General features: G+C 39.2%; 1 protein-coding gene across 1 annotated transcript in view; it reads left to right on the forward strand.

The window, feature by feature from the left end:
* Positions 1–346: 346 nt before the first annotated feature.
* AMN1 (antagonist of mitotic exit network 1 homolog) overlaps positions 347–20,075 on the forward strand; it is a 52,575-nt gene continuing 32,846 nt past the window's right edge. The window contains exon 1 of the mRNA XM_027595490.2: positions 347–528. Within this exon, the coding sequence (XP_027451291.1) occupies positions 491–528 (38 nt within the window). The 5' untranslated portion in view covers positions 347–490. The remainder of the gene's footprint in view (positions 529–20,075) is intronic.

Here is a 20,075-nt window from a genome sequence, read left to right on the forward strand (position 1 = left end):
AAGTGCTTCAGAGAAAATGCTCGGTAAACAGCGGTCACTCCTGGTTGCTCTAAAACGCTCCGTTTCACGTTAATGGAGTCCATTTCCAAGGGAGTCTCCGGTATGTGTCGCCAAGTGCACGGACCAGCATCAAATACGTCCCTACAGTAAGTGCAGCGGCTTCTAAGCACAGCGCCACTGGAGGTGTGCCCAGCGAGGCTGCGCGCGGGGTTTCAACTCCTGGGAAACCGCCCGTAAACGGAGCCCGCGAGTTGGAGAAACTACAACTCCCGTCGCGCCTCACCGAGTTTAGGGCTACTCTACATTTTATCACCTCCCTTCTCTTCTTTCCCTCCGTAGTCCCGAGCGTGGCTGCGTCCCGGTCACCGGAAGAAGCCGTGTGACGTCACGAGGGCCTACGCGTCGCGCGGGGGGCAGGAGTTGACGGACGGTCTCTGGCTCCGTTTGGGCGGCCCTGGGACCACGGAAGAGGCTCTCTTGGGCGGCCGCGATGCCTAGCTCGCGGCGGGTCAGTCAGCTTCTGGATCTGTGAGTCCACCCTGTCCCCGCCTCCCCTTCGCCCCGCCCCAGCCGAGCCCTGTGCTTGCTCTCCCTCCCCGCCCCTTCCCAGCTCTGGACCTTTGAAGAGGCCCCGCTGGTGTTTCTGTTTCTGAGTTCCTGATTTGTTGTCTCCTCGTAGAGGACAGTTGTGTCAAGTGGGCTGCTAGGCAGGTTTGTCCCGCTGTCCGCCCTGGGCGCCCCCAGATGGGTGTCCGAACTCTTAGTCAGCCTTGACAGCTTGATGCCCAGGCAATTCCTGGCAGTGGCCTGTTTCTGACGGGAGCTGAAAGCCTTGATGGAACAAAACAAAACACTAGATGTGGCTCTCAGAAGCCTTCAGCAAAGTTCCACCAGTTCCTGTAACTGGGATAGGTACTGATTCTTCGAGGCAGCACGGCTCCTTGATTGCTTGGTTGCGATTACAGGGTTCCGCTCCCAGTCCCATTCACCAGCTGTGTGACCATGGAGAGTAACTTAACCTCTGTGCCTGAGTTCTTGATCTATCAAATTAGTTTAACAACAGTACCTATCTCATAGAGTTATAGTGAGGAATAAATTTAACGTATGTAAAGTCCTTAGAAGGATGCCTAGTGTCAAAAGAAATTTCAAGGAGCTTTATTTGATAATAAATATTTTAGGGAGAAACGAGAATCTCAGAGGCATGTCTTTGCAAGATGGCTTATAAACTGAGAATAACTAGGTTTGTTTAACCTTTACAGTGATTGGTTATTACAATGATTGGTACCACAATTTAAAGAACTGCGAGGGATTGGTTTAAAGTAATTATCTTACACTATTTTAGGGAGATGATTTAAGTTTTGTTTATGGTTATCAGAGGGATTTACAAGAAATAACTTGTTAAATTTCACTTACGTTCATGAAATAAACCAGATTATGTTTACTTATATGATCTAACTGGTTTGGTCTGCTTAGGGGATTTTCAAGCGTGGTCTCCATTTTATTTTATCTAAAAAATTAACCCCCTTTTGGTCATTCCCTCGGCAAGCAAGCTGAAAGTGTGAGCCAATAGGCTATTACTCTCACTACCACTGTTGATGTAGTCTTTGGGTTGTATGGTCATGCAGTTGCCATTACAAACAGTTGTATAGTCATTGTAGGCATGGGCAGTAGGATTATTGAGTTCTTTGAATTGTGTAATCCTGATGGATATCATTTGGTGTGTGAGTGGCTGCTGAAAGGCATTTAAAACTCTTGAGAGGATACAGTGCACTAGTGTTAGAAGGTGGGGGAGGTACAGTAAAGTATCCTGCAGACTGAGTAGGCACTTGGAAAGCCAAAAATGGAGCAAGCCAATGTAACCTACTGACAAGGGGGAGCCAGTGGATAAATGATCCAGGTGCTATGCAGTTCTTCTCCACCCAGTCCAAACCTTAAGCTACAGCTTTTATAGAGCAAGGGGCATTGTGATGCGGTCAAGGGGGGGTTATCTAAAGTGGCGCCATCTGTGCACCAGTCATCTCTCCTGGTTATCTAAAGTGGCACTTTTTGTGCACCAGTCATCTCTCCTAGTTATCTGAAGTGTGCCTTCTGTACGCCACTTGAGGGAAGATCAGAGTAAGCCTTCCTGCATTCTGGTCAGGGCATACATTAACGTCCAAGTGGCCTGGAACGTGTAGCCCTGAGGGAGGTCATTGCATGAGTATAAACAAAATGGAGGGCCAAAGATGGAGTCAGTGTTGTTGGCACTCCTATAACTAGCAAGGTTAATATGATGACTATGAGGGAAGTAACAGACAAGGATTGAAAAATTCCTGGAAGCAGAGATTCCCAGGAGCCAAGATTTAACCAACCAAATAAATCAGTGAAAGAAGTATCACCTATTTGATGAAAGAGTGACATCTGATCTTTAAGATCTTTTAAATTGGGGGTAATTATTCCTAATTTATTAACATGGAAAAAAATTTCTTTAACCAGTTAGAGCATATGCATCTCCTTATTAAGTGGTTAGGGTGTCTAAGGCTGTGCAATTGTCTAATATAACTCTGGCTAGAGAGTTTATAGATTTTTGCTGTAATTGTAGGGATTTTGCAGAAGAGATCCCTCTGAGATTTAAAAGCAGTCTTTTGTTCGTGTCTTTTCTAATAAACTAAATCTCTAAGTTCTAATGTCTTTTTTTGGAATGGATCACAGAATGCTTCTTAGACCTGGTGGAAAGTAAGTTTTTTAATATTGTATTAGTGCCTCACACTATTGAATCATGTTATGATTACTTAGGATAAACATGAGGATGTCTTATTTCAGGAGTGTTATAGGAGAGCCTCCATCTAAGTTGGGCCTCTATACAGTGTGAGCAAACAGGCATTTCTATGGAAACAAAAGAAGGATAAAAATTAATCGTTGGAGCGAATTACAAACTCAGTTTCTGAATCTGAAGAGCAGCCAGTCAAGAAAATTTCTAGATTTGAGCACAAAACATCTTTAGATAGTGGAGTGAGGATGGCAGTTTCAATCTGTTGGATTTTCCTGATTTGCCGTTTTGAATGACTTTGATGATGTCATTGGGTGTTCTGGTGAACTCTCTGAGTGGCCTGTATAGAAATAAGCACTAAGGTTGTCTGTACATGATCTGTTGTGGTGATATCTCTGAGGTTTATATCAAGTTGTCTGGCTTTAGGTTGTAGGGCTTGGGTTAAGGGGCAATTTTAGTTTTTATTCCAAGTCAGAATGGTGAGAGAAATTGGAAATGTTAGTTTGGAAAGCTGTAGCCAGGTGTTGGAGGAAACTGGAAGAATTCAGGACCAGTTCAGTTTACAGATAGATAACAAAACCTCAAAGATAATGAACAGGACAAGAATCTGATAATAGGTATACTATAGTTTTCTATTGAAACAGCTTTTCTCTCTTATAGTCACTTCGTTTTTACCAAAGATAATCACAATAAAATTGTAAAGTAAGTTTAGTCTCATTAAATTCAGCTTGTTATTTATATAAGTGCAGCAGAATAGTGATTTTATGCACATTTTCAAATATGATATTCCAGTCCAAGCTCTGGTAACTCAAAGGGTTTTATTGGCTCCACAAATCAAACCTTAGCTTCTTAAAAACTATCTGGTAATTAGAAATCTCAGATTAGATGTTTAAACACCTCTTCAGGCCAAGAAGCCAAGCCAAGGGCTTGTCCAATTGTGTCCTGTTACAAAGAGAATAAATTCTTGTTAAATTTATGCAAATACCTATACTGCCATGAAAATAAGTACACCCAATAAGGGTTTTTTGTTGTTGTTTTGTTTTGAATTCTGAAGGGATCAGGTAGGGAGAAAAAGATAAATGTTTAGTTTTTGTTTACAAAAGTTTACCAAATTGTTATAAGTTCTATAGTGGCTTGATAGGAGAAAAGGGGTTCTTTAAATTTGGAGAGTAAAAGAGTAAAGAACCAAAAATGTTGCAAACAATGTCATAAAAATTATAATCATCTCCATTAGTTTAGTCCCGTGAACAAACAATTCTTGTTTTCTTGCTCTTGGGTTAGCAGTATTATGGATCAATCAGTTTCTCCATAGCATGCTAGAAATTCTTACCTAGTTAAGTCGTACGATCTTAAAATTATCAGAAACTTCTATTCTAGAGTATATGTCAGTGTCTTTTCCATGAATCTCCTTGAAAACAAAGCATTCTGGCCTGTAGTTGATTATAAATGCTTTCATAGAAGAATTAAGTGTAAAACAATAACTGTCTGTGAATGACAAAAGACTTAAAAATAGCCTTGGTTAAAGAGTTCACTGTAAAAAAAAAAATGATGTGATTGACAGGTAAGTTTGGCTATTCCTGTGGCATACAACATTTAAAAATAACTGATAACATTTTATCAGGGCATATCAGATTCCTAGAAGTTCTATGCAATTTCTGGAACACTTATATTAATAACATATATCCATACAAATACAATCTAAGAAGATTAAGCTTCCCCTTTACTTGATAATGTTTCCCATGCAATTTAACATTTGAGAAATTTATAGTTCAATGTCTCCATTTTTATAAGGAGAGAAAAAAAATAGATCTTCCAGGGAGCCTTGGGAATACCCCAAAGTTAGTTCGAAGTCAAAAAGACTTCATTTAAAATTTGATTTTGAGAAGTTTGTAAAAGTCAAAAGGTTTCAGTCACTTGATTAGGGGCACCTGAGGACACAGTCAGTTAAGCCTCCTACTCTTTGATTTCGGCTCAGGTCATGATCTCAGGGTTGAGCGATCGAGCCCCATATCCAGCTCTGTGCTGGGCATGGAGCCTGCTTAAGATTCTCTCTCTCACTCTCCCCCTCCTCCTCCCTCTCAAAACAAAACAAAACACCACTTAATTAAATAGGATCACAGGTCATTGTGAAATAATACTTAGTTATCTGTTTAACCAAAGCAACAAAAAGACTTCAAAAGCAAATACAGAAAGTACATAGTTGTTAAAAATACCTTAGCTCTGGGGCACCTGGGTGGCTCAGTTGTTAAGCGTCTGCCTTAGGCTCAGGTCGTGATCCTGGGGTTCTGGGATCAAGCGCCGCATTGGGCTCCCTGCTCCGCAGGAAGCCTGCTTCTCCCTCTCCCACTCACCCCTCTCTCGCTGTGTCTCTCTCTGTCAAATAAATAAAATCTTAAAAAAAAAAAAAACTTAGCTCTTTTAATATTGAAAAGATTGTTTTCCTAAGCAATCAAAAACCTGATAAAGACAAAGTGAAACACAGGAAATTATTTTCATTAAGACATTGAATCTTTGTTTCCTAGACAAAATACACAGAAGGTAAAGAAAAACCTTTCATAATCTCTTATTAAGAGCAGACTAACAATCTAAGAAACTTTGTCCTTTTAACAGGGAGAAAATTAAACTGTGGTTTTGTATTAGTGTATTATTCAACTCAGTTTTGGAAAATTTTATAAATAAATCACTTTAATTTTAGCTAACTTTGACCATGCAGCATGGAATTTCTTCACAAGCCTGCAACTTTCTGTATCCATTTAGATTTTTGTCTTATTCCTTTTTTCTTTCTCATTCTGGGATAACCATTTTACTTTAGGACAAGATTACTCTTTTTTTCCTTAATAAGAACACATCCTATATTCTTTGTGTACTCTTCATATAAAAAACGCATCCTATTCTCCTCTCATACTTTGTATACATAGTTGTTTTCTTTTACTCTTGTTTTAGTAGGCTTATTTTTATATATGGATTATAAATTTTAACTGTTAGTAACCTTTATTTTCCAATGAAAACTAGGAAGAAGGCAGTTGTAAACATCTGGCATACATCAGCATCTTGTAGTAGATTAGCAAATTTATGAACACTTAATTATAAGAAAGTATATTTTTTAGAGACATGTGCTTCTTCATAGTACATTTTTTTAATGTGGCAAAAGACATGTTTAAAAATAGATCCAAGTATTTTTGTCTCTTTATAAAAATTAAGCTGCCAAAAGTAAATAAACTTTTTTTTTTAAGATTTTATTTATTTGACAGAGAGAGACACAGCAAGAGAGGGAACACAAGCAGGGGGAGTGGGAGAGGGAGAAGCAGGCTTCCCGCAGAGCAGGGAGCCCGATGTGGGGCTCAATCCCAGGACCCTGGGACCATGACCTAAGCCGAAGGCACACGCTTCATGACTGAGCCACCCAGGCACCTCAAAAGTAAATAAACTTAAACATATGTTTAACAATTAATGTTTCAGTATATTATCTATTTGGAAATGATCTACATTTCATTTCATTTCATTCATCTACATTAGATGAATATCCATCATCTTATTTAATCTTAATTTATTTGTTTTTAATAATTACGCTTGGATTAAATATTAAATACCTAACTAACATCTTTGGTTTTTCTTGCTTACAAATTTTGTAACAAAGATAGCATCAGCTTATTTGACTAGTAAACCCAGGTAGGAAAGATTGTATATTGGCATTATGTTTAATGTTGACTACTAAGAAGACATGCCTGTTTTAATTAAATCAACACATTTAAACTATTTGCAAAGTTTTTATGCACTGAAGATTATCCCAGATCTTATGAACTTGAAAAGCATTTGGGTTAGTTTCTACATTTCTGAGAGTTTTAAGAATACTTAACTTATTTAAGTATTCATATTTCTTTAAGCCAATTAAATAGAGCTCTTTTTGAAAATCACATATGCATAACATACATACATAGACACATATACATTGATATATAGACGGTTGTAAACAGAGATTTTATAGCTTTCGTTTAAAAATTTTAGCTGTGTGTCAGGTACAGTAATACAAAACTCAAAAGAATAGCGGGACCCAAATTGTGTTTCTGGCAGATAGAATAATTTAAGGTTATCTGCTCAGATGATTTAAGCTTTTTACCACAACTTTTTTACTTGTGTGCTATAAGAATTCTTTAGAGAAGCTATTTTTGGAGTCATCTTGTCTTTTAAATACTTTGGCATACCAACTAATGAATGCATTTATTGTTTTTAAGTAATTTGTGATCCTCTTTTTTAAAAGGTGCCCCTAAGGTGGACTATTTTATCTAAGTTAATGATTTTCCCAAAATGGTCACTGCAGTTCCAATTATTCTTTGTAAAGTTCACCCATTTTTCCAAAAAGGCATAAGATCCTGGTCTGAGTTTTGGACCAGGTAGAAACCATCTTTGCCTTAGATTCCCTAGGAAATCTTAATTATCAGGGGTACTGTTTTTCAACAGCTGTTCCAAAACAGAGAATATCACACATTTCCCCCTCTTTTGAACAGAATAGTGTGACTTACTGAAAACCTTCAACAAAGGTTGCTTAGTAAAACCAGAAAGGTCAACACAAAGGGAGTAGAGTTTGAATCTGAGAAAGACTTACCCTGGAATTCCATGGTTGATAAGAAAGTGTGCAATGGGCTTCATGGGTGTTGGCACCTGGTTACTCACTGGCCTTGGGGCTGAGCTGGGGCCGGGGGTGGGGGGGGGCGGTGGTCATCTTTGGATCCCACTTCTGACACCAAAAACTGTCAAAATAAAATTCAGAGAGTTTTACTTGATATGAATATTTTACTGAATGAGCAACAAATTGTTAGCAAACAGGGAGACTTCAAACCAGAAGTGGTTAGAATCTCAGAGGCATGTAATTACAGGATGGCTTATGAAGTGAGAATGAGAAAGTTGTTTAATCTTTACAGTTGTTTTTTTATAAGAGGAATTTACACAATATGAAGTTTCCTCAAAAAGTTAAAAATAGGATTACTGTATGATCCAATAATTTCACTACTGGGTATTTACCCAAAGAATACAAAAACACTAATTCAAAAAGATATATATACCCCTATGTTTATTTTTTTCTTCCTTTTTTTTAATTAACATATAATGTATTATTTGTTTCAGGGGTACAGGTTTGTGTACCCCTATGTGTACTGCAGCATTATTTTCAATAGCCAAATTGTGGAAGCAACCCAAGTGTCCACTGATAGATGAATGGATAAAGAAGACGTGAAACACACACACACACATGCTCATGCGCACACACACGCACTGGGATATTATTCAGCCATAAAAAAAGAATGAAATCTTGCCATTTGCAACAACATGGATGGAGCCAGAGAATGTAATGCTAAGTGAAATAAGTCAGTCAGAGAATGACAAATACCATATGATTTCACTCATACATGGAATTTAAGAAACAAAACAAATGAGCAAAGGAAAAAGAGAGAGACAAACCAAGCAACAGATTCTTAAATATAGAGAACAAACTGATGGTTACCAGAGGGGCAGTGGGTTGCAGGGGGAGATGGGTAATAAGTGAAGGGGATTAAAGAGTACACTTATCATGATGAGCAGTGAGTAATGTATAGAATTATTGAATTGTACATCTGAAACTAATATAACACTGTTAAAGATACTGGAATTAATTTTTTTTTTAAATGGGAGTTTATAGATGGCAGGGGATTGGTTAAAAGTGATTCTCTTATACTACTTTAGGAAGATGATTTGAGTGTTATTTATCATTATCAGAGACAGTTGCAAGAAATAACCTAGGTTAAGTTTCTCTTACAATCATGATATAAGCTAGATTAAGTTTCACTTATATGACCTAGCTGGTTTTGTCTGCTTGAGGGATTTTCAAGCCTGGTCTCCATGTTATTTTATTTTAACACTAGCAAGTAATAAGCACCACTAAGTGTTAGTTATTGTTATTAATTATTTCACATGAGATATTGTGCTGGAAGTTGCCATTACAGTGGCAATTGCTTCTTTCCAGGAGCTTTCAGTTCATTAATATTACATTTAAAATATTGCCATGTAAAAATTAAGGCTGAGGAGAACAATTATCTTAATCTGCTGAGTGCTTTTGAAATCACTGAGATGTAACCTTTGCATTATATCTCATAAACTTCTGGCCCTCAGTCCACGGTCACGTGTTTTGGGTTTTTTTTTTAAGATTTTATTTATTTGAGATCAAGAGAGTGCATGCTCAAGAAACAGCATGAGCGGGGTGGGGGGTAGGCAGAGGGAAAGGGAGAAGCAGAGTCCCCTCTGAGCAGGGAGCCTGATTCAGGGCTCCATCCCAGGACCCTGGGATCATGACCTGAGCTGAAGGCAGATGCTTAACCAACTGAGACACCCAGGTGCCCCCACAGTCACTTTTTATAAGAGAAATCTGTTGATTCTCCTATGTATAATTCAGGCTTGTTTAGAGTCCTGAGAAAAGTATCTTGCTTTCATTCTTGGCTTAAATTTTATGCCTAATCCAAATAGGATTTTCTTTGTCAGTAAAAACAGTTGGAGAAATAGTTAAGAGTGCAAGTTAGGAAGACAGACTAAAGCCTAGCTGAATTCCTGTCTTTTAATTCCTGTCTTCATCCTGACACTTCCCTGATGCATCCATACAAATGATCCTCTGAACTTCTGTGGCCAGAATCAAGTCTTTTATCTCTTCATAGCCACAGTTCCTTATTTTTAGGAGTTGCTCAATATTCAGGTAAGCACGTAAAGTGCACATTTGGCATATGAAGCCCTATGCTGATGATTGTGGGAAATAACTAGCATAAAGCAGGTACAGTCTTATGGAACTAGCATTAGGCAAATATATAAATAGCTATAATATAAGTAATAATAGCACAAAAGAGGGATTAACAAAGTGTTTTGAAACTTCTGATGAGGAAAAGAATATACAAGATTAGGAGAAGGCTTTGTAAAGGGGGTTGTATTTGAAGATTGGTAGCATCTGACAATTGGAAATGGAAGGAAATGCATCCAAAAAGGAGTGGAATAATAAGGACTAAGGCTTGACAAGCAGGAAAGTTAGAAATATGGGAGAAGACCAGAAAGCAGTATTTCACCAGAAAGTAGCATTTCAGTTTGGCTGGAGAATACAATATGAATAGCAGAGTAGTATGACATAAAACCATGTAATTAGGAGTAGAACTTTGGGTACCAGAATGATATAACAGTGTTGAATTCTGTAGCAATGGGAGCTATTAAAGGTTTTGGAACTGTGCTGGGAGTAGAGAGAGATTTGAATTAGGGAGAAGTTGGGAATAAAGAGACACTTAGGAAGCTGTTGCAGAATCTTGGAAAGAGGTAAGGAGAGCCCAAACTAGGAGACATGTATGAAGATATTCATTGCAGAATTCCATTGTGGTGACAGAAAATTGGAATGTCTATCACTGGGAGAGGTGCCATCGAGTATTATGCAGCTGTTGGGGAAGTGGAGAGTAGATGTATATGGATGGAACTTTAAGACATAATGCTGGGGTGACTGGGTGGCTCAGTCCATTAAGCTTCGGACTCAGGTTTGGGCTCAGGTCATGATCTCACAGGTTGTGGGATGCAGCCCCACATCCCACCCCATGTCTGCCCCGCCCCCCCATACACACTCAAACCCTCCCACCCACCCCCATCAGGTCCAGAGACCAGCCCCACACTTGATGGCGTGGAGTCTGCTTGAGATTCTGTCTCTGCTCCCCTCCCTGCCTGCACACATGCACGCACACTCTTTCTCTCAAATGAATAAAATCTTAAAATAAAATATAGTGCTTAATGAGTTAGCAAGGACATTAGGTTTGAGGTTGGTGTTGAGGAGAATAACTACCATGACTTCCAGTGCTTTGACAGAACCTCAGATACGAGGCCTTCTGGCCAAGCATCTGTGATTTCATATTGTTGGAGCATTCACTGTACCCCTGGGGGTTGCATCTTTCTATAAGTTTGGCTGTGGCCAAATAAAGATAAACAAACAACTTGATAAATAAACCACTAACATAAAATAAACAAAACATAGTGCTTAGTGAAAAAAAAGAGGAAACAGAATAATACCTTAAGAAAAATTATAATAAATAAAACATAGTGCTTAGTGAAAAAAAAGAGGAAACAGAATAATACCTTAAGAAAAATTATCCAGAACTTGGAAATAAAGCAAAAAGATTGGGGTGCCTGGGTGGTTCAGTTGGTTAAATGTCTGCCTTTGGCTCAGGTCATGATCCCAGGGTCCTGGGATTGCGCCCCATGTCAGGCTCTCAGCTCAGTGGGGAGCCTGCTTCTCCCTCTCCCTCTGCCTGCCACTCTACCTGCTTGTGCTCTCCCTGTCAAATAAATAAATAAAATCTTTTTAAAAAATTAAAGCAAATAAATGAACACATGACCTTCATTGTCATACTAGAGTGTTGTCCCCCAGAGGGTCCATATTTGGCTTGAGACTCATATTTCCTAATCCTTTTGGGAAAAGTTATGTTCAGGTTGGCAGCTGGTCAGCAAGCTATTTCTGGGATGTAACAAGGTAAGGAGCTTGATCCAGAATAACAATCAACTCTTTTACTGAGTGCACTGTTTAGTCCAGAGGATGGGACTTCTCCATGCAGGAAACTGCTTGGTTTACATCCTTGAATCTCCTCACTGACTAGCACTTTGAAGCACTGCCTTAGAGAATTCTTTGGATCTGGGATATGGTGAATAGTTTTAAATAGAAGGACCAAGGAAAGGGAAAAAGCAAAAATTAAAGTTTTCAGCTTTGTTGACCAGGAAAATGGTGATTAACATTAGATAATCATGGAGAAGTAAGTGTCTTATGAGAAAAATGAATCAGAACATCCATTAGAAATATCAGACAGGCAGATAGAAATATGAAAGAGAGATCAAGGATTGAGTCTAAAATTAGGAGTAAATTCCTAACAGATGATAGATGAAGCCATTGCTAAGTTTAAGGGAGAGAATATGGGGAGAAGAAAAGGTGACCAAGGACCAAATTTTATGCAACATTTGTATTATGCCAAAAATCATTTCTTTGTTACATTAATTCATCATATAACTGATGGGTTAAATATAAATAAGTTGTTTCTTTTAACTATAAAATTTGGAGCAATTCCTATCAGATGAGATGTCTATCTCACCCCACCCGCCAACCCCACCTTTTTTTTTTTTTTTTTTACAGCTTTTGAAGATTTTGTTAAGTTTTAGCTGGCCAGTTTTCATTTTTGTCTTGAGAACTTAGACCACCTGTGTCAACCGATGGGACTGAAAACTGAGATAGCTTATGTCAATATAACTTGCGCCAGGAAATTTTTGCCATCTGTTTATCTAAACAAATGTTTGGTTATTAGGACAAACATTTTGATTATTAAAGCAAACATTATGTTTATCAGGATAGATTGTTCACCAAGACCTGCTTTGAGACCCTGTATCCATCAGTCTTACACTATTAGGTCACAAATTTTGCCTAATATTAACCCACTCCCCATCTTGGAGGGAGAAACCTGAATGTACTTTTGCGTAGCTTTCCCCTATTGAGACACTACCAAAACCCTGTTAAATCCTTGCTGCAGTAAATTTAATAAACTTTCTTTGTTTGACCAACAGACTTTTGGAGAGTCTTCATGAGCCATTTAATAGTTCTCATAGCAGTATTTTTCAAAATACTGAATTTATTTCTGTCCCAGCTCCCTGATGTTGCTGCTGGAGGGAACTGGAGCAAAAAGAGGAAGGCATTTACTGTGGAGAATACATGGCACAGGCTGGACAGCTGAGTTCGGAGAAGAGGACCCTAAAGGGCCCAGATGAAAAAGACTAGGAAGAAAGATGGAGCAGAAAAAAAGGATGGCATTGTGGGGAAAGGGGAAACATTTGAAATATAGCTGAAATCTGCGTAAAGGAAAATATAAGGGGAATGACTGTCAGTATAGAATCTGATTTTACCCTTCTTATAAGCTAATACATTTTTTTAGCCTGGTTTTGTTTCGTGGATGCTGGTAGAACAAAGGCTCTTGGATCAAAGGCACAATGGACTTTATTATTCATTGCACAGCAAGCAGTATGAGCATTAGCATGTTTATGTCACTTCCTCTTGACCTCCAAGACACACAGCAGCAACACAAAGGGCTCAGATGGATGCCAACACAAGCAATGGGTTGCATTCCACAAGAGTAACACAGAGGGCCGAAATGAATGTCTAATCAAGCTGTGAGGTGCGTTAGAGGAAAGAAACACTGAATCTGGGGACTCTGCCATTGTAGAGTAAGCAGTAAGTGATGTAGGAAAGATGTTAGGATTGAAAGCTGACAGCCAAGAAAGAATTCTTGACATGTCTTTGGTATGAAAAGGTGGTTTTATGAAAGCACAGGGGACAGGACCCGTGGGCAGAAAGAGCTGCACTGTGGTCATGAGGAGCGGCCCATTATATGCTTTCAAGTTGGGAGGCGGTTAGTGATAGCATAAGTCTCTGAGGAATTTTGGAAGCAAGGTTTCCAGGACCTTGAGGGGACTAGCTATTGTTGGGAAAAAGGTCATTTATTACCATCTAATAAAACCTTAGTCATGAGACCCTTCAGACGTATATCAGTGGGCCATATGCTTGGGGGATGATTGCCAACACGTATCTTGGGGGGTTTAGATATAAAGGAAGTTTCCAAAAGAATTTTTATATGTTAAAGTGGGCTTATGGGATCCAGGGGGTGGGGGGTCAGGCTAGGATTGCCTTTTGCCCTTAGCAAAGTGTCAACATCTAGGCAGTTGAGTCCCTAGAGGAATGTCACTCTGCCTGTTTCAAGGACTTGTCAATGGGCTATAGGTAGTAAGGAAATTTAATAATTTTTCTTCTGCCTTTGTTTCCCATATCACATTGACTAGAGGTGGAAAAGGGCCATTTTTTTTAAAATATCACTTTGGGTTAGAGCACAAATTGCTGTAAATGGGGAGAGCATTTGCTACTAGATCTCAAGGAGTCTCATATCCCCAGACCTGGCCCACAGAACTTTTCTCCTCCCTCTTCCATAAACCTATGTTTCCATCAGCATCCCATTCTCATCACAAAATTGTTTCATCTAGGATTTGATTTTACTTGATGAGACTGTTACTGTTCATATTGTTTGACAATGGCAGAAGACACAAGATTTCTGGGCTAGAGACAAAGGACTTTGTTACAACACAGCAAGCCACATGAGCAGTTTGCCTCAGTTGCCCTTCTCCCCCAAATCCAATGAGGATGACACAGAGGGCTCAGATGGATGCCTGCACAATCGGTATATTACAGGGGAAAAAACCACTGAGTTTGAGGAATACACAGTTTTATAACAAGCAATAAGCAGACTTGCCCTTTGTCTTGGAGGGAGACAATACCTTATCTCTCAGAACTGTTTGCTACAAACAAACGGCCCAAATAAAGAGCAGTTGGGACCTTACCTTCTGAGCATACCTATGGAAGTGTGAAAGGCCTGTGACCACCAGCCAGAAGTTGGGAAACTATCTCACCTCAATTTTTAAAACAATTTAGCAATTATATGGATTTTTAAAAATACATGAGTATGTCTGTCTCTCTCTCACCATTTCTTTCCAAGAATTGTTGTAGAATCAGTTGGGATAGAAAGACCTTGCACTGAAAAGGAAGCAAACTTAAAAAGACCAACTCATTTGAAAAGAGCCCAAGTACATATCTGAAAGAAAAGGAGTCACCGTATTTCTTATTAATGGGATACAGGTGTTAAATGGATGAGAAGATTGATGCTATTTGGAAGACTTACCGAAAAGGAAGTATGAGGAGCTGCACAGACCTGCTCCCCAGTAAAATAAGCATAAAAGTTGAAAATTATAAAACAAAACCAACTGCTTAAAGTCTCTGGAAATCCTCCTAAGGGCAGACAGCAAATGAAAAAAACATTCATTCAAGATAATCTTTTAAAACTCAATAAGAACAACAAGTCTGTGGCATTTGAACTATACCTCCACTCCAGGTGGGTATGGCTAAGGTGATGGAGCTACCTCTCCCCCCCAGTTCCTAGTCAAGGGCTTCAGTATTTTCCTGGAAGAAACAGGATGCCAGCATTTCTTGTCACACTCCTCCCTAGGTACTTGTTCACAGGCTAAATTTTGGGTGAGTATGGTCAGTGGTTGGGGGATTGCTCCCTCCACCTAGCTCACACTTACGGAGCACAGGTCCTGTCTCAGCATGGCATGCTGAGAATACTGGGAGGCTGATCTCCCTTATCCCAGCTCATTCGTGGGTAGAGGTTCCATCCTAGAAGAGGCAACAAGAAGACCAGAGGCTACCACCCAGCACTCTGCTCTGAAAGTAGGGTTTTCACTCAGAGAGAAGCGTATCATCACCCTTGTTCCCAGCTCTGAAATTGTAGCTTAGAGATTCTTCCCAAGAAGAAAGACAGGCTGCAAAACAATTCTAAAGCTGTCAAGAAAATGATTTTATTTGAAACGGAGGGTGAAGGAAGTTCAAATCTAAGTGTTAACAAAGAGTCTGAGAGCTACCTGTGAGATGCAAGCTAAACCGTAGGCATGTATCAATACTTTATTCCTTTTTAATGGCTGAATGGTGAAATGGGAAAAGAAATTTACCAGAGAGAAGAACCAGGGAAAGGGACATCTAACAAGAGCCTGCCCTTAGAACAAACCTTAAACACTGATCTCAGAAACGAATCCCACAAAGGAGTCCAAAATGATTGGATGACATTGTGGAGCAAAAAGTACCCCACACATTGTTGAAAACATGAGAGCAATTAATCTGTAAGGAGGGAAGGTTGACAGCCTTCGGCTGAGTCACAGAGAGCCCTACCAAAACCACTGACATCCCACGGGAACAATACTTATGTCCAAGCGGTGCCCACTAAGAAGCAAATCAGAGGTTGCATATAGTGAGGGAAATAGACTTCACTAAAATAGTCCAGCCATGTCACTAAACAAACAAATAATCACAAATGTGTGGATCAATATCCAAAGTTTCTACATTTTATTATCTAAACTGTCCCGTTTTCAACAAAAAAATTTCAGGACAAACAGAAAGTTTGACTCATACACAGAAAAAAATAGGCAACAGAAACTTCCTTAGAGAGGACCCAGATGTTGGACTTAGCAAGATTTCAGAGAAACTATTATAAACGTATTCAAAGAATTAAAGGAAGACATATATTAAGTAAAGGAGAAAACTGCTTGGCAGTTCCTTAAGAAGTTAAATATTGAGGGATGCCTGGGTGATTCAGTTGGTTAAGCGTCTGCCTTCCACTCAGGTCATGATCTCAGGGTCCTGGGATCGAGCCCCACATCAGGCTCCCTGATCAGCGGGGAGATTGCTTCTCCCTCTCCTTCTGCCTGCCAATCCCCCTGCTTGTATCTCTCTCTCTCTCTGTCAAATAAATAAATAAATAAAATCTTTAAAAAAAAAAAAGTTAAACATGGAATTTTCATTATTACCCAGCAATTTCACTCCCAGGTATATACCCAAAAGAACTGAAACTAGATACTCAAATAAATACTAGTACATACATGTTCATAGCAGCAGTATTCACAATAGCTAAAAAGTGGAAAAAAACAAAATGTCCATCACCAATGATCATTAAAATGTGGAGGGCACCTGACTGGCTTGGTCAGTAGAGCATGTGACTCTTGATCTCCAGGTTTTGAGTTCAAGCTCCACATTGGGTGTAGAGATTACTTAAAAATAAAATCTTTTAGATAAATATGCTATATCAGGGGCACCTGGGTGGCTCAGTCGTTCAGCGTCTGCCTTCGGCTCAGGTCACGATCCCAGGGTCCTGGGATTGAGCCCCACGTCAGGCTCCCTGCTCCACGGAAGGCCTGCTTCTCTCTCTCCCACTCCCCCTGCTTGTGTTCCTGCTCTCACTGTGTCTCTCTCTGTCAAATAAATAAATAAAATATTTCTTTAAAAAATAATAAAAAATAAATGTGGTATATCCATATAATGAAATATCATTCAGCCATTAAAAAGGAATAAAGTATTGATACATGGAACAACATGGGTGAACCTTGGAAACATTATGCTAAGTGGATGAAGCCAGACACAAAAGGCCACATATTGTATGAATTCATTTATATGAAATAACTGAAATAGATAAATCCATAGCAACAGAGAGCAAGTTAGTAGTTGCCAGATACCCAGTGGAGAGAGGAATAGGGACTGACTCCTTAATAGGTACACATTTTCTCTTGAGCTAATATAAATGTTTTATAACTAGATAGAGGCGGTAGTTGCACATTGTAAATGTACAAAATGCCACTAAATTGTACACTTTAATTAATTATATTTTATGAATTTCACCTTGATTTCAAAAAAGAAAAAGAAGGTATGATGACAGTGTCTCATCAAATAGACAATAGCAGTAAAGAGATAGCAATTGTATATAATAAAAGAACCTAATGGAAATTCTGGAATTGAAAAAGTACAATAATTGAAATGGAAGAACTTAAAAATGTTACGCTAAGTAAAAGAAGCCAGTAACAAGAGACCATATATTATTATGATTCCGTTTAAGTGGATGTGTACTGCAGGCTAATCTAGAGAAACAGAGTAGATTGGTGGGAGATAGGAGAGATTATCAGCTGACTGCTAATGGGTACAAGATTTATTTTTAGAATAATGAAAATGTTCTGGAATTAGATAGTGATGATGAATGCACAACTCTCTGGATATACCAAAAAACACTGATATTATGTCAATTATATCTTAATAAAGCCATTACCAAAAAATTGGGAGTTTTTTTCGTTAAGCTTTTAACTTTTAGAATAAATGATATAAATGTCTGTTGATAATGGAATATCTGATTTCAATATCCTAAAAGAGTAGAAGAGAATGAGAGCTGGGAGAGTCTAAACTTATTACCCTTTATTATGCCATGTAGTCCGTTCAGTATGAATTACTTAAAATGTATAAACATCTAAATGAAAGATAGTTTTGGAAAATGAGAGTGCTAGCCATAGAGATATGCCACTCAGATCACTCTTCAGAGAAGGACTTGCTGCCCACCCATGGAGAGAATGGTCAACAGATAGCTTGCATTACTCAGCTCCTTCAGAATCTACCCCTGCTGCAGAGCCACCTAGCTTGAGGTCACACATGCCCCACCCCCAGAGCAACCCACATCCACTGACAAGGATGTAGAGTCCCAGCCAAAAGTGGAATTCCTGTTGAAAAACTGGTCTTTCATGCCTTTATTATGCACAGGTGTATGGTTTGAATTTTCACTGTGAATATGTTACAGAATCCTCAAGATAAATAAATAACATTAACTTTGCTTTGGAACTTGTGAATACTCATAGGATGTGCTACAGGCTGAATGTTTTTGTAAGCCCCAAATTCACATGTTAAAATCCTAACCCCCAAAGGTGATGATATATGTAGGTGGGGGCTTTTGGAGGTATTTAAATCATAAGGGTAGAGCCCTCATGATTGGGATTAGTGCCCTTTTAAAATTTCCACAGAAATCTGTGGCCCCTTCCACTATGTGAGGACACATACAGAGGGCACTGAATATGAACCAGGAACAGGACCCTTTATTCAACCATGCTAGCACTCTGATCTCAGACTTATAGCATCCACCACTGTGAGGATTAAATTTCTCATGTTTATGAGCCTGCCACTCTGGTATTTTGTTACTGAAGCCCAACCAAACACAGGGTCCTTAAGCAGAGAAAACCCAACCCTTCACTATGGGGATGGCTTCACACAAAGAACACAGGACTCTCATGAAAAATTACTTGTGTAAAAGAGTTAACAGTAAAAACTTAAAAAGGCAGGGGGGTTGTGTTTGGATGGCTCAGTTGGTTAAGGGACCCACGCTTGATTTCAGCTGAGGTCATGACCTCAGAGTTGTGAGGTTGAGCCCTGCCTGGAGCCCTGCATCCAGCCCCACATCAGGCTCAGCGGGGAGTGTGCTGGAGATTAAAGAATTAAAAAAAAAACTTACAAAAAAATGGCACGAAAGAGATTCAGCAGAAAATAGAGGAGAATTGACACTTTAAGAACTACAAATAATAGAACAGTTTGAAAGGTATTTTAAAACAAATGGACAGATTCAAAAACAGAGAAACAGTTGTCCTTAAGAGAATACAGATAATAGATTTTTTTTAAGATTTTATTTATTTGAGAGAGAATGAGAGAAAGCACAAGCAGGGAGGAGGGGCAGAAGAAGAGGGATAAACAGACTCCCCACTGAGCAGGGAGCCTGATGTGGGGCTCCATGCCAGCACCCTGGGATCACAACCTGAGCCAAAGGTAGATGCTTAACTAACTGAGCCACCCAGGCGCCCCAGATTTTTTTTTTTAATTAGAAGTCCTACAAAAGAAAAATGTAGTCATTGAAATAACAATCTAAATTCCTTTGCATGTTTCGTAGTGGATGATAGATTGGACTACATCCTGTCTATCTAAAATGAGACTTACTAAAAAAAAAAAAATAATAAAAAATAAATAAATAAAATGAGACTTACTGGTCCTCCCCACCCTTCCATACTTATTCACAGTTAACTGAGTCTGGGACCCTGGGGGTGCTGTCGAGGTCATTACTGCAGATTGGCCTTATCCTGTACTTGGAATACTATTGATAGTAGCCTTAATTAAATGCTTTAAGAGACAAAGTGAACAGATTTGGTTTCTGCCTTTGTTGATCAAATTAATTAGAGTAGCTGACAGAGTGGTACACTTACATAAATATTTGAGTTCAGCCAAGAACGTGTTGGGTAGATGTTGGGAGAGGCAATCTGCCATGAACTTTATGGGTATGCCAAGAATGTAGGGCCTTGACTACTCTACCTAGGGCATTTCTCAGGGTTGTTTGTGCAGCAAATATTGTCTCCTTCAAAAACAGAGCAGACTTGCTTCAGTTTACCATAAAAGTTGTGAATCACCCAAGCTCGGTGTTTTCTCCTGCAATACAACCCACCGCATAAGCAAGCATTCATCTGGGCCCTACCTACATTACACTCTATGACTTACAGGGCGTGGGGAACCTACATAAATGTGAAGCTCTGGCTACTGCTCTTGTCGTGAGTAATAAAGCCCTTTTTCTATGACCCAGGAATTTCTGGGTCTTCTGCCAGCATTCATGAATTGGTAATAGGCTCACTTGTAAGCTTGTAAGTGGGGTAAACTCTCAGATTCTACATAGTTCTTTACAATTGCAACAATCAATTCCAGTAGTTTTTAAGTCAAAAAGCGAAAAGTAGGGGCACCTGGCTGTCTCAGTCAGTAGAACATGCAACTCTTGGTCTCAGGGTTGTGAGTTTGAGCCCCACAATGGGCATAGAGTATAGTTAATTTAAAAAAAAATTGTTTTTAAGTGAAAGGTAAAACAATACGTTT

Source organism: Zalophus californianus, chromosome 9 (assembly GCF_009762305.2).
Source record: "Zalophus californianus isolate mZalCal1 chromosome 9, mZalCal1.pri.v2, whole genome shotgun sequence".
In the NCBI taxonomy this organism is placed as follows: Eukaryota; Metazoa; Chordata; class Mammalia; order Carnivora; family Otariidae; genus Zalophus; species Zalophus californianus.